The 12694-nt window shown below is 43.1% G+C and overlaps 1 protein-coding gene across 3 annotated transcripts in view; it reads right to left on the bottom strand.

The window, feature by feature from the left end:
• Positions 1-12694, bottom strand: part of PALLD (palladin, cytoskeletal associated protein) — a 343917-nt gene that overhangs the window by 283003 nt on the left and 48220 nt on the right. For all 3 annotated transcript variants that reach the window (XM_075564242.1, XM_075564239.1, XM_075564240.1), the window contains exon 2: positions 4943-5121. Coding sequence is in view for 2 of the 3 variants with exons in the window: in XM_075564239.1 (XP_075420354.1) it covers positions 4943-5121 (179 nt within the window). In the remaining variant the exon portion in view is untranslated. The remainder of the gene's footprint in view (positions 1-4942; positions 5122-12694) is intronic.

Here is a 12694-nt window from a genome sequence, read left to right as displayed (position 1 = left end):
CCCCATTTCAGTCATCTGCTTCGCACCTGCTGCTCAGGGAAAGTCATACGTATTCTGGGTTAGCTTTTTTTCCCATATTGCCAAGCCATCGTGTTCCGCTTTTGCTGTCAGTTCCAGTCTGAGAGAGGCACCAGTTCCAGCGGTCTCCAGGATGATGGCCATGTGCTTCTCTGATGTTGACCTGCCTGAATCTTTACGACTTGCCATCACCACAGACAGAGCCTGCGGACCAAACGCTGGGGACCTTTGCCTGCCTCTTTGAGGAAGGAGGGCCAGTTCAAGGGTCACAAAAAGGAGCCTCTGCCTTGCTTTTCAAAGCGGCCCCCTTTCCATTTTAAATGTGCACTAAGGTTCATACTTTGAAAGGCTCCTTACACATGGGTGTGCTCTAGTAGGAAAGAAGGAAACAGACTACACACAAAAGCAAACATTCAGGGGCAAAGCCTTTGAATGCTAGTTCCCAGATAGCTTGAAGTCTGTCTTTTCAAATGTCGCCCCATATACATGTATTAGTAATGCATATCATATTGTTAAAGGACTGATGTTGTAGTACAAGTGTTTACTTCTTTTTCATTTGGCAGATTGTCAAATGCCTTACACATACTAACAGATGCACACGTTCTTTATAGTTTTCTAATGGCTGCTGCCGATGCCTGTGTATGGATTTACTGCAATATCCTCATTCTATTATTACTGGATATATTTATTTACATAAATATATATTTATATTACATCTCTTCAGAAAGCTGCATCATTACCAATGTGATATAACACCCGTTTCCTTAACCTCATGGAAACATCCTTCCACCATCTAGCACAAATTCATTTCCTTTCCCCTTTGCAAACCTGCTAGTCTCCATGTCATGCTCCTCCCTGCCTCTGTGGCCCATTCGAGAATTATTACTATCAACATCAACACATGCTCTAGTTAGTAACTCCTGCAAGGTCAACAATCCAAAACCACTGGTCGCTCCAGGGGAGAAAGGCAAGGTTTTCCACAGCTTTAAAGACTGACTGTTGAAAACCCACAGTGACATCTTTACCCTGTTCTCAAGGGTTGCTGGAGGCCCGATCCACTCAATGCAATGTTGCTGAAAACTAGCAACAAGAACACTTTCCTTGGTTCTGCTCTCCTCTCCAGACACCCGTCAATCCCTCTGTGGTCAGGAAACACGTCTTCATCGAGTTTGGATGACTTGCTACTTCTGCTTCATTATTTCATGCATTTTTTTTCTCAGCACCTTTCACTTGATCTTCGGTCTTTTCCATATATTCCACATTCTCTTGTTAAATTTACCCACAACATTCATAACCGCTAAATCCAGTGGTTAGTGGTCTCCTCGCCCTCCTTAGACTGGACATGTCAGCAGAAGTGGGTAGGGCTGCCTTCCCTCTTAGCCCGGGCACTTTCCACTTGCTTCCCACCAGGCCACTCTTGCCTGGTTTCTCTCCTGTCTCTTATTCTCCCGCTTCTTATTCAACCTTGCCAGTGTCTCTTCTCCTGAGTACCTCAAAGTGTGACAATCTCAGGGGCAGACAGGTCCCATTCTCTTCTTCATCTTCATTTCCTCTTAGTGGATCTGCCCCACGCTCTATCCAGTTCTGTAGATTGATTGCCATCTATATCTTGATGTTCCATAATCTATCTTTTTCCACCCTGAGTGCTAGTCTGTATTTATATGTCCAAATATTGACCCGACACAATACTTGCCCATCTAATTAGTGATTTAAAATTTAGCATATTCAAAATGGGCTTTCTGATCTCTCTATACTATCGGCCACCTTTATTTTCTTCACAGCACTGGAAGTATTGATGAGTGCACTGGTTTCCTCTCATTCTCCTGTCCTGCGTGTCAGTTCAGGGAGAGCAGAGGCTTGTCTTATTCATGGATGTGTCAGCAGTGTCTGAACCACTGCCTGTCCCACAGAAGCCACTCAATATCTCATGAATGACTAGAGTGCTCACTTATGTGCCCTAAAACATGGTGTGCTCAGATCCTAAGTCCTGTTACTAGATTAGGACAAGGATTATGGATATCTCACAGATATCAAATCCAGTTGTACTTTATTTGGAAGAAGACAGACTCAGGAGTCAGAATGCATAGGTTGGAATACTTGAATTTTATGTCTATGTGTGCAATGCATGCATGTGCATGTGTGTGATCTATAGTTTGTTTTGTTCCATTGAAAATCTTTATAAAGTGTAATTGGGGCATAGTTGAATTACTTGGTATAGCTCTTCTATCCATAGAAATCCAAAGATCTGGGTCACACCAAATAACTGGGCGGGAGCATGCCAATAAGACATATGGAGCTATTTGAATCGAGATCAGTCAGTTTTACTATTCCTCCGGGAGAGTCATTCAGAAGCATAGAAAGAGAATCCTGTCATCATAACGAAAGGAAAGCCACGAGTAGCGTGCACCTGAGCTCCCGTGTGGAGAAGCAGAGTCTCCGGACGGAGTGGTGGGCTTCCCAGCCCAGGGACCGAGTGAAGTGAGTGTGCTTGGCAAGAGGCTGGCTTGCAGAGTGGGATGCTTTTGAGCATTTATCAGTCCTGAAGATGCTTTGTCAAACTTTCTCAAGCTGGGCAGAGGCCAAGGCGCCACATGACTGCGTTCAAGGACCAGAAAGAGCTGTGCTTGTCGGACTCACACTGTCTGACTCATGTATCAAAACCACGTCCCCAGACATTGTGTAGATTTAAGCTCCTACAGACCCGATAATACAGAGCAGATTTGTTACAAGGGGTTGCTAATGCTGTCTATCTTTCTGGAAGCAGAGCATCACATCTTTCTCCCATGAAGCTGCTGATTGGCTGTCTTTGGTTAGTTGCTTAGCATTCTAATCACTGTGCTACCAACATGGCCTCTGGCTCACACTACGCTCTTAAGCAGTGTTGGTTGAACTGAGTTGATAACTGTGTTAGTCTGGGTACTTTAGAGAAACAAGTCCACAACAACTCACGTATAAGAGAGAGTTTTATATAAAGGTTAATTGTGCATCAAGAAAACATCCCAACCCAGTGCCGCCCAAGCCCACAAGTCCAACATTAACCCATTAACCCATTTGTTCAACACCAATCCACAAAGTCCTCCTCCATCTCACAAAACAGACGCAGTGATGCCAACTGCAGGAGGAAAGCCGAGTCAGTGAATGTGTAAGCATCTCAGCACTGGCAGGGGTTTCCACACAGCTGCTCCAGCACCCAGGCCTATATCAGGGTAGGTCCACGTGGCTTCTGCTCATGGATGTCCTGCAGGAGTGAGTCTTGCAAGCTGAAGCAGGGAACTGCTAAGGCAGCTGCACCCTGGTCCGACCATCACAAAGCAAGAGACCAGAGAACTCAAAAGGTGAGGGTCATCGAGCCATTTATCCCTCCGCCCTTCAATTAACCTCACATGTGTTTATCAGCCATGTTGGCACAATTAACTACCTCAGTAACCTACTACTTAAAATGAAGGTGATTTCATTTAACATCTAGTATCGATAAAGATTAATATCCCAGGCGTTAGTGAGCTGAAATGGACTGGTAGTGGGCATTTTGCATCAGGAAACCGTATGATTTACTCTGCCACGAATGACACAGTCAAGAGGAAAGTCACTGCCGTCATCGTCAGAAAGGACATTTCAGGATCTATTCTGAATTACAGGTCGTTAGTAGGATCATATCTACCTGGCTTCAAGGAAACTCATTCAAATTTATTATTCAAATGTATACACCAACCATAAAAGAAAATGAGGAAAAACTGAAAGAACTTTACCAGACTTCAGTATGAAATTGATCCAACATGCAATCAAGATACATTAAGTATTGACAAAAGTTGGAAACCAAGAGGAAGGAGCAGTAGTTGGAAAAGACGGTCTTGGTGATAGAAATGAAGCTGGAGGCCTCATGATAGCATTTTGAAAGAGGAATGACTTCTTCATTCCAAATACCTTTTCAACAACACAAATGGAAAGTTTACACATGGATTACTCCAGATGCTATACACAGAAATCAAATTGCCTACATCTGTGGGGACAGAAGATGCAGAAGCTCGATGTTAGCAGCTAAAACCCGGCTGGAGGCTAGCTGTGGAATCGGCCACCCACTGCTCTTCGTGTGACTTTGAATGGCTCCCTTTAATCACTCGAGTCTCCATGTATGTCCTTGAAATTCAGGGATATGAATTGTATGTCATAACCCAATGCCACTGAGTCAATTCCAACTAATAACAAATCTCGCAGGAACCGATAGCCTCAACTTTCTCCAGAGGTGTATACTGAAAACAATGTGTATCTTAAATTATTGACCTTGAACGAAGCGCACGAGTAGTTTGTTTTGTATAATATCTCTGATATCAAAACTTCTAATTCCCTAAAGGCTGAGAGTCCTGTCAAAAGTGGATTGGTAGAGCAGCAGAAAGATTCCATGTTCTGTCTGCCCATCTTGCAGACAACGGGGACTTTTGAAATTACTCTCACTCCAGTGATAGCAAGTGTCTGCTACACTTAGCGTGAACAGTTGAGTTGAAGAAGAGAGGCGACTCGAGATGTAGTCAACATGTGGACATTTAAAAATAATCACTTTACATCCTCATGAGTGATTTCCTAAAGCATTTCTAGCATAACTTCTGTTGACAGATATGCTATTTTAATTATGTTTCTGTTCTTTCTTTACTAAGGAAACATCAAAACAAAGAGGCTATTCTGTGTTCTAAATAAATTCAATTTTGCTGAAATGTTTTAAATGAAAGAAAAAAATGTTGATATTAGAGAAAGTCAATGTGTGCTAAGTGTCAGAACTTTCCATTTATGATTTTTCCCCCCCAGAAGGATGAAGATTTAAGTCATAATCCCCATTATGCTTTTGGCATTGGAAAAGCATATTCAGAATAAAGTTTTTAGGCACTCAAATTCTTAGGCCGTTCATAAGCCTTTACTATGAACCTCTACTTACCTTCAATAAACACCTCAGCAGATGTGGTATCCGAGCCGCTGGGATTTGTAGCCAGGCAGGTATAGCGGCCGGTGTCGTCCTCAAAGGCCTCCGCTATGGTCAAGGTATGGAGGTCCCCACCTTCACAGTGGATTTGAATATCTGGGGTGTTGTGCAGCTCTTTCCCCTCAGAGAACCATCTGCAGCCAAGTGGAGGCCAAGGGCAAGAGAGAAAGACAAGAAATGGTGGTGTTTAAAACAATAAGGCAGACATGGAAGACTAGATGCTATGTAATAAGATTCTTGTTTGATTGAAAAAAAAAGAACGATGCCAATGTTAACAGTGGAAGGCATACATTTCAGACAGTGAAATTAATGACGAGACAGTCTTCCTAAGTTTTCTTTGTAACACATCTTGTACGTTTTATGAACTCCAAAATAAGGGACCTTGTCAAACTTGGGAAGACAATCTCAGTTACAATGTAAAAGAAACAGAAATTCAAAGCGTCCGATGAAGTACTTTAGAATGAATGCCTTCTCCATTTATGACCCCCTTATATATTGTTCTTATCTAAAGAAAAACAGAAAAGTAACCTAAACATTATGTTCAAAACATCTGATGTGCTGGAAAACTTACCATTCGTGTTTGAAGAGCACAGGCAACAATATTTTTGTTGCCCCCAAGCTGTCTGATCAGCTGAGCAGCAGCAGACATAATGCCTTCTACAGTTCTGATGCGAACACACTTTATAGCAGACCGCAAGGCCCCGGGGACATTAGAGAGATGTAGAGCCTGTGTCATAATTCACTCTTGCTGGTGAGCAATTTTTCCCAAACAACCAGGGCCTTGGAGTGGGAAGCCACCAGCTGCCAGACTGATTTAACACAGGTTCTCTCTCTCCATTGGCCCTCCATTCCCTCAGCACCTCAAAGTCTCATGATTTGGTTGCCTTTACATTTTTCAGAAAGAAAGAAAAAGCAAAGCTACCCTGAAAACCTGCCAAGGGTGATTAATTTTTTTTAATTTGTAGGAATGTGCCACTTAATACAACTAAAAGGATTGAAGTCTTGGGGACAATGTTATCCGTTTAGTTTTTAAGCAGCATTTCAAGATTTGCCGAGTCTAGTCTCCATAAAATTCTTTGGATTTGGCTTCCTTTTGTGAAAATATGCCATTTAATCTGATTCCCTAACTATTTCTACATTTCAGGTATTTGTATATATTCATTTGAAAAAAATTTTTAAAAAAGAAGTAAATCATTTTATTGGGGGTTCGTACAACTCTTATCACAATACACACATACATCCATGTGTCAAGCACTTTTGTACATTTGTTTCCCCTAATCATTCTCAAAACATTTGCTTTCTACTTGAGCCCTTGGTATCAGCTCTTCATTTTCCCCCTCTCTCCCTGCTCTCCCCTCCCCCATGAACCCTTGATAATTGATAAATTATTATTATTCTGTCATAGCTTACACCTTCACCACTTCTCCACTGTCTGTCCTCCAAGGAGGGGGTTATATGTAGACCTTGTAATCGGATCCCCCTTTCTTCCTCACCTTCCCTCCACCCTCCTGGTATCACCACTCTCACCACTGGTCCTGCAGGGATCATCTGTCCTGGAATCCCTGTGTTTCCAGTTCCTATCTGTACCAGTGTACATCCTCCGGTGCAGCTGGATTTGTAAGGTAGTACTGGGATCATGATAGTGAGGGTGGGTTGGGGGGGGCATTCAAAAATTAGAAGAAAATTGTACGTTTCATCATTGCTACACTGCACCCTGACTGACCTCCCCAGGTCCCTTCTGCAAGGGGATGTCCAATTGCCCACAGATGGGCCCTGGGTCTCCAGTCTGCACTCCCCCTCATTCACAATGCTATGATTTTTTTGGTCTTTGATGCCTGATACTTGATCCCTTCAATGCCTTGTGATCTCACAGGCTGCTGTGCTTCTTCCATGTGGGCTTTGTTGTTTCTCAGTTAGATGGTCGCTTGTTTATCTTCAAGCCTATAGGACCCCAGACTCTATATCTTTTGATAGCCAAATCAATTTGTTATATCCCAGGTGTTAACACCAGAAACTCAGCTGTGAGTTAAATCTGAGAGACTTTAAAAAAAACCCTGATATGACATCATTGTGAATGAGGGGGAGTGCCCATCTGAAGACAACTGGTCATGCCCTTACAGAAAGGTTGCAGGGAGGAGACAAGCCAGTCAGGGTGCAGTACACCAATGATGAAACATATAACTTTCCTCTAGTTCTTTAATGCTCCCTCCACTATCATGATTCCAATTCTACCTTACAAATCCAGCTAACCAGAGGATGTACACTGGTACAGATAAGGGCTGGAAACACAGGGAATCTAGGATAGATAAACCCCTCAGGTCTAATAATGAGAGCAACGATACCAGGAGGGGAAGGCGAAGGTGGGGGAGAAAGGAGGAACCACTCACAATGATCTACATATACCCACCTCCCTGGGGGATGGACAACAGAAAAGTGGGTGAAGGTAGATACTGGAGACTGTAAGACATGAAAATAATAATAATTTATAAATAATCAAGAGTTTGTGAAGGAAGGAGGGTAGGGAGTGAGGGGGGAATGAGGAGCTAATACCAAGGGCTCAAGTAGAAAGCAAATGTTTTGAGAATGATGAAGGCAACAAATGCACAAATGTGCTCGACACAATGGATGGATGTATGTATGGATTGTGATAAGAGTTGTACGAGCCTCCAATAAAATGATTTTTTAAAGAAAACAGAACAATTTTTAATTAAAAAAAGGAACTGATATGGCTTTGAGAATAATCAGTCTGTGCAGCAACTTATGCAATGCCAAGCACATTAGATGTGGAAGTCAGTTGAGAAAAAATCTTTCTTGATTCTGAGATTTCTGTTTTTGTTGTTTCCATAAAGTCTTAGGGAACTTCCAGCTGACAACCATCTCCTACTTTCTGCTTTTCTGTTCTTTCGCAGATGTTGTCCTTGCCCAGGGGCACAATTCTGGCTTTCATCTTTTAATTGATCTCTCAATCTCAGTAAGCTATCAATTTCTTCTATGCTCTGTGTCCAGACCAATATTATTAATTAAAAAAAATAGTTTTATTGGTAAATAATTTACATATCATATCATATAATAATTCCGTTTTATCAAGAAGAGTTGTGTGATCAGACTGGAGAGGAAAAGACACCCGTCAGGAGCAACTGTTACCAGACCAAAAAATTGGAAAGTAAGGTGAAGGAAACTGGGAGGTGGAGTCCTGAAATTAGAATTAGGGTACTAGGGTCTATCCCAAACTCCACGTGTGTGTGTGTGTGTGTGTGTGTGTGTGTGTGTGTGTGTGTGATTTCCACTCACAAAGTGAACCAAGAATGCTCTAAATTGCTCTAGGTTCTGCGAGCTGGGCTTGTGGGCTCCAGCTGAAAAGCTCCTCCTGCTCTTTCCCCAGGAGTAGCAATATCTCCAGGCTGATGCCCTAAAGGGGACATCATCCCAGACACGAGGAGTATCCCATGTCAGAGCTCTCTGCGTTGTTAGCTGCCTTGAGCTCACAGCCTGGGGAGCTGGGGTGGTGGGTAGCCATAATTTGGAGTAGAAGAAAAAGCAGAATTTTACCTGAGACAGATCGTGGCGTGGGAGAAAATAGGCGGATAGTCAGAGTCCAGGGGGGCTAAATCAGTTCCAATTGGCTGAGAAGGAAGCAACCCCCCCCCCACCCCCATGAGCTGGATCTCCCCCTCTGGGGCCAGCGTGACAGCCCCCAAATCAGAGCACCTCACAGCATAATATAAAAAAGAGTTAAATATATATTATCGGTAAAAACTCAAACCGCAGTCTTGTTGCTTAGCTCCAAGGAGTAGTAGCTGTGGGGGTGGGCCTAACATAAATCAGCATAAGAAGAAGCCCACACTAAGGAATGCCAGAACTCAGCCACAGGGCCTTGAGGCTTTTTGCATAACAAAGACCCACTGAAGCAAGATTAAGCTTTTAACAGAGCACAGAGCTGGAGCCCAGAACCAGGGAGACAATTTAATTTGATTCTATTCTAGCTGGCAGGGGTGGGAGGGTTGGAAATTAAAAAAAAATCTCTGATCTAGTAGGGCACCAGCAGTCTAGAAAGGCCAATAAGTTCAGCTTCCCTTTCAGTGATTCTACACACAGCTAGGGAGGTCTTGCCTCTCCTGGGGCCCTGGCCGGGGCTGTGGGAACATTCCACTCCACCTCCCCTGCTGGAGCGCTACATACAGCACAAGGAGGTATACCAGTGAACTCCAGCACTCAGTACCGCGGTGGGAACTGGCAGCAGTCTGCTGGTGCAATCTTGCCTTCAAGAGAAATCCCACCCTGCATCTGTGGAAACCTACATCAAGCAGGAACACCACCCCCCTATCTCGAGGAAGAGTTAGAACTCCTCCAGCCCCATGGACAGGTGATCAAATCTGTTATATCCTTACTTACCACTCTATTTCTTCTTTCTTTATTCACTCTCCCTTCTATCCTTCCCACCGCAGTTGTTTTCAATGGGCTCAGGTTTGTTTTCTTTCTTTCCCCTCTTTTTTCAATTTTTCTCTTTTTCCCACTTTCTCCTCTTCTTTCCCTCTCTTTCCTATCATACACCACTACTGGCTTCCAAGCCACTACCCTCTGCCTAGGACAAATCAACCCAAACAGCAGGGGGAACTCCAGCCTTCCCTCTGTGGGAGTGCTGCACACCACACAAAGCAGCTGAGACAGCCAACTACAGTGCTCCACACTGCTGAGGAAACCTGTCGGACTTCTAAGGTGGTCTAACCAATGAGGGAAATTCTACCCAGCACCACCGATTCCCTGCATTAAAGGGGCACCCCAATCTGCCATCATGGGGCAGGGTTTAAACCCCTCTGGCCCCACATTCGGGCAATCAGGGATCAGCTACCTCTTTATTCTTTATTTCCTCCTTCTCTCTCTGTCCCCTCTTTACAATCACAGCCAATCTTAGTGAGCACAATTGAGTTTTTCCTTTTCTTTCTCTTTTTCTTTCTTTCCTCTCTCTTTCTTTGTTCTCTTCTCCTATCTCTGATTGTATGAGTCCTCTCCCTCTCTTTCCTTCACATGCCACTGCTGGTTTCCAGACTTCTACTCTCAGTCGAGGACAACTCTGCCCACCCACTGGGGAAAGCTACAGCCTGCCCTCTGACAGAGCTGACACAGCATGAGACAGTGCTGCACATAGCACTTCATGGGGTTCAACTATCTCTTTATCTATTTTTAATAATTTTCTCTCCTTTGCTTTTTTTCCTTCTTTTTCTTTCTTTCTTTTGGTTCTTCTTTCAATTTTTCTTCTTTTCTCCTCTTCGTCTATCTCTTCCCTCTTTCCTGCCACAGTTTCAGTAGATTCAGTTCTCCTTTTCTGTTCTTTTTCTTTTACTGTTTTCACTTTTGTTTAGTCTGTGTGTTTGTGTGTGTGTGTGAGAGAGTGGGTGTTAGTTTGATTGGAATTGTTGCTCCAGTCTTTGTTTTCTTCTTTCGTTCTTTTTGTCCTCCTCTCCCTCTACTCACAAGGTCCAAACAAGGAGCTCCCACCCGCATTGGCTTTACATGCAGCCAGGGAAATCACGCCATTCCTCTTCCATACACCAAGCAGCAGAGGATTCGCCCCTTCAAACAGTGGGGGGGGGGGGAACTCCAGCCTAAACTCTGAGGAACTACAAGTTCAGGCTCTGATATTCAGTGTTATTATATCCATCTGTGGACTTTGTGATGTCATCTTGTACCTTTTGTGATGGATATTTTCCTCTCTACCTATCTTATCCGCTTGTTTTTAGAGGAATATCCAACACACATTCCAAGTAACGGAATACTGGATGGCTAGGAGAAGAGTGAAACCACAGGAAGATATAGCGATAGCCTGACCCCTCAGTACAGCTACCGGCAGGTAGTTCATAGAAGTACTCATACGAACCACCCAAGAAAGAGCCCAGGGCTCTTCGACTCAGGAAGATGGCTCCAGGCTCCTCTAAAACAACATGTAAACAGCAACCAGTTCTAACAGCTTCAACAAAAAAGCAGGAGAAACAGAAGACAGTGCTGGAAGAAGTCATGAACCTAATGATATGCATAAAAGACACAGATATTGACCTGCCACGAACGAAATGTTCAGAATGCTGCTTGGAGTCATACAGGATATGAGGGAAGCAATGTAGAAAAAGGATGAAATGATAGAAGAGATAAAGGCAATGCACCAAAGGGAAATACAAGACTTAAGGGATGAAATAACAAAATCCAGTGTCATATTGACAGACTTGAGGAGGCAGAGAATCGGACCAGTGACTTGGAGGATAATCAAATAGCCCTCAGCAAATGGGAAAAGCAGTCAAATAAGACAATCAGAGAAACTGAAGAAAACTTGACAACCAAGTGTGATATTATGATGAGGAACAATATTAGAGTAATTGGACTACCAGAACAAGATACAACAAATAGTCAACAGTGAAAATAGTGAGGGAATTCATAGAGGAAAACTTCCCCAGCTTAATAAGTGAAAATCAGGCAACCATTCAGGAGGCTGAAAGAACACCAGGCACACTGAATCCGAAGAAAAAGTCACCAAAACACATAATCGTCAAATAATCCAACCATGAGGAAAAAGAGAAGATCATAAGAGCAGCTAGGGAAAAGCAAACAGTCATGTATAAAGGTTCCCCAATAAGGGTAAGTTCAGACCTATCAGCGGAAACGATGAAGAAGAAGAGGAAATGGAGTAACATATTCCAAAAATTGAAGGAAAACAACACAAACCCAAGAATACTTTACCCAGCAAAATTATCTATTAAGATAGAGAAGTAAGAGTCTTCCCAAACAAGGACAACCTCAAAGAACACATAAAAAGCAACCCAGCCTTTCAAAAGATCTTTGCCAATCCACTATGGGCAGAAGCTCAACACTCACCGAGCGCAAATAAGAGACCATCACGTAGAACAACTCCACCTATAGGGTGACAAAGAGAAAACAGCCCCCAGGATAGCATTGGCCTAATAGTGATAAGAAGGCAAACATAAACCACACACACAACACAAGTGGATAAGATAGGTAGGTAGGAAAATATTCAACACAAAAGGTACAAGATGACATCACAGAGCCCACAGATGGATGTAAAAACACTGATTATCAATGGCCTGAACTCATGCATTAAAAGGCAGAGGCTAACAGACTGGCTCAGAAAACATAACTCATCAATCTACTGCGAACAGGAGACACATCTCAAGCTTGCAGACAAAAACAGGTTGAGAATTGAAAGCTGGAGAAAAATATACCGCAATAAAAAAAACACAGGGGTAGCAACCTATGACTTTACAGAGGACAACACTGGAGACTCATTGTCGGGATTGACCCAGACTGACCCCGCAACACCGAGGCAAAACACTAAAGGTGTGTGGCAGAGCAATGGGGGGAGCAGACCAGGGAGCTCCCGAGGGAGTGCAAAGGATAGACTTTGGTGCCAGAGAGTGGCATCCCATCAGACCTGACTGGAGAACACACCTAGAGGTCAAAATTTAGACCTTGGTCCATGGACAGGTTTTTCTTTATAAATTAAAAATTTTTTTGTCTTTTTCTTTTTTCAAATTAATTTATTCTTTTCAGGGTCACTGATTTTCTTTTTTTGTTGTCATCATTATGTTTTCTTTTGTTGCTTTGTCTTGCTATGCCTTGTTTTCTTGGTGCATTTTATTATCTCTGCAGGTCTATATAGATAAGATAGGCTGGATGAATAGTTTGGAGGAGAAAACAGCGGGG

This window comes from Tenrec ecaudatus, chromosome 12 (genome assembly GCF_050624435.1).
Source record: "Tenrec ecaudatus isolate mTenEca1 chromosome 12, mTenEca1.hap1, whole genome shotgun sequence".
NCBI lineage: Eukaryota > Metazoa > Chordata > Mammalia > Afrosoricida > Tenrecidae > Tenrec > Tenrec ecaudatus.
Note: the sequence above shows the minus strand (reverse complement) of the source record. Positions and strands in the feature narration are given on the sequence as shown.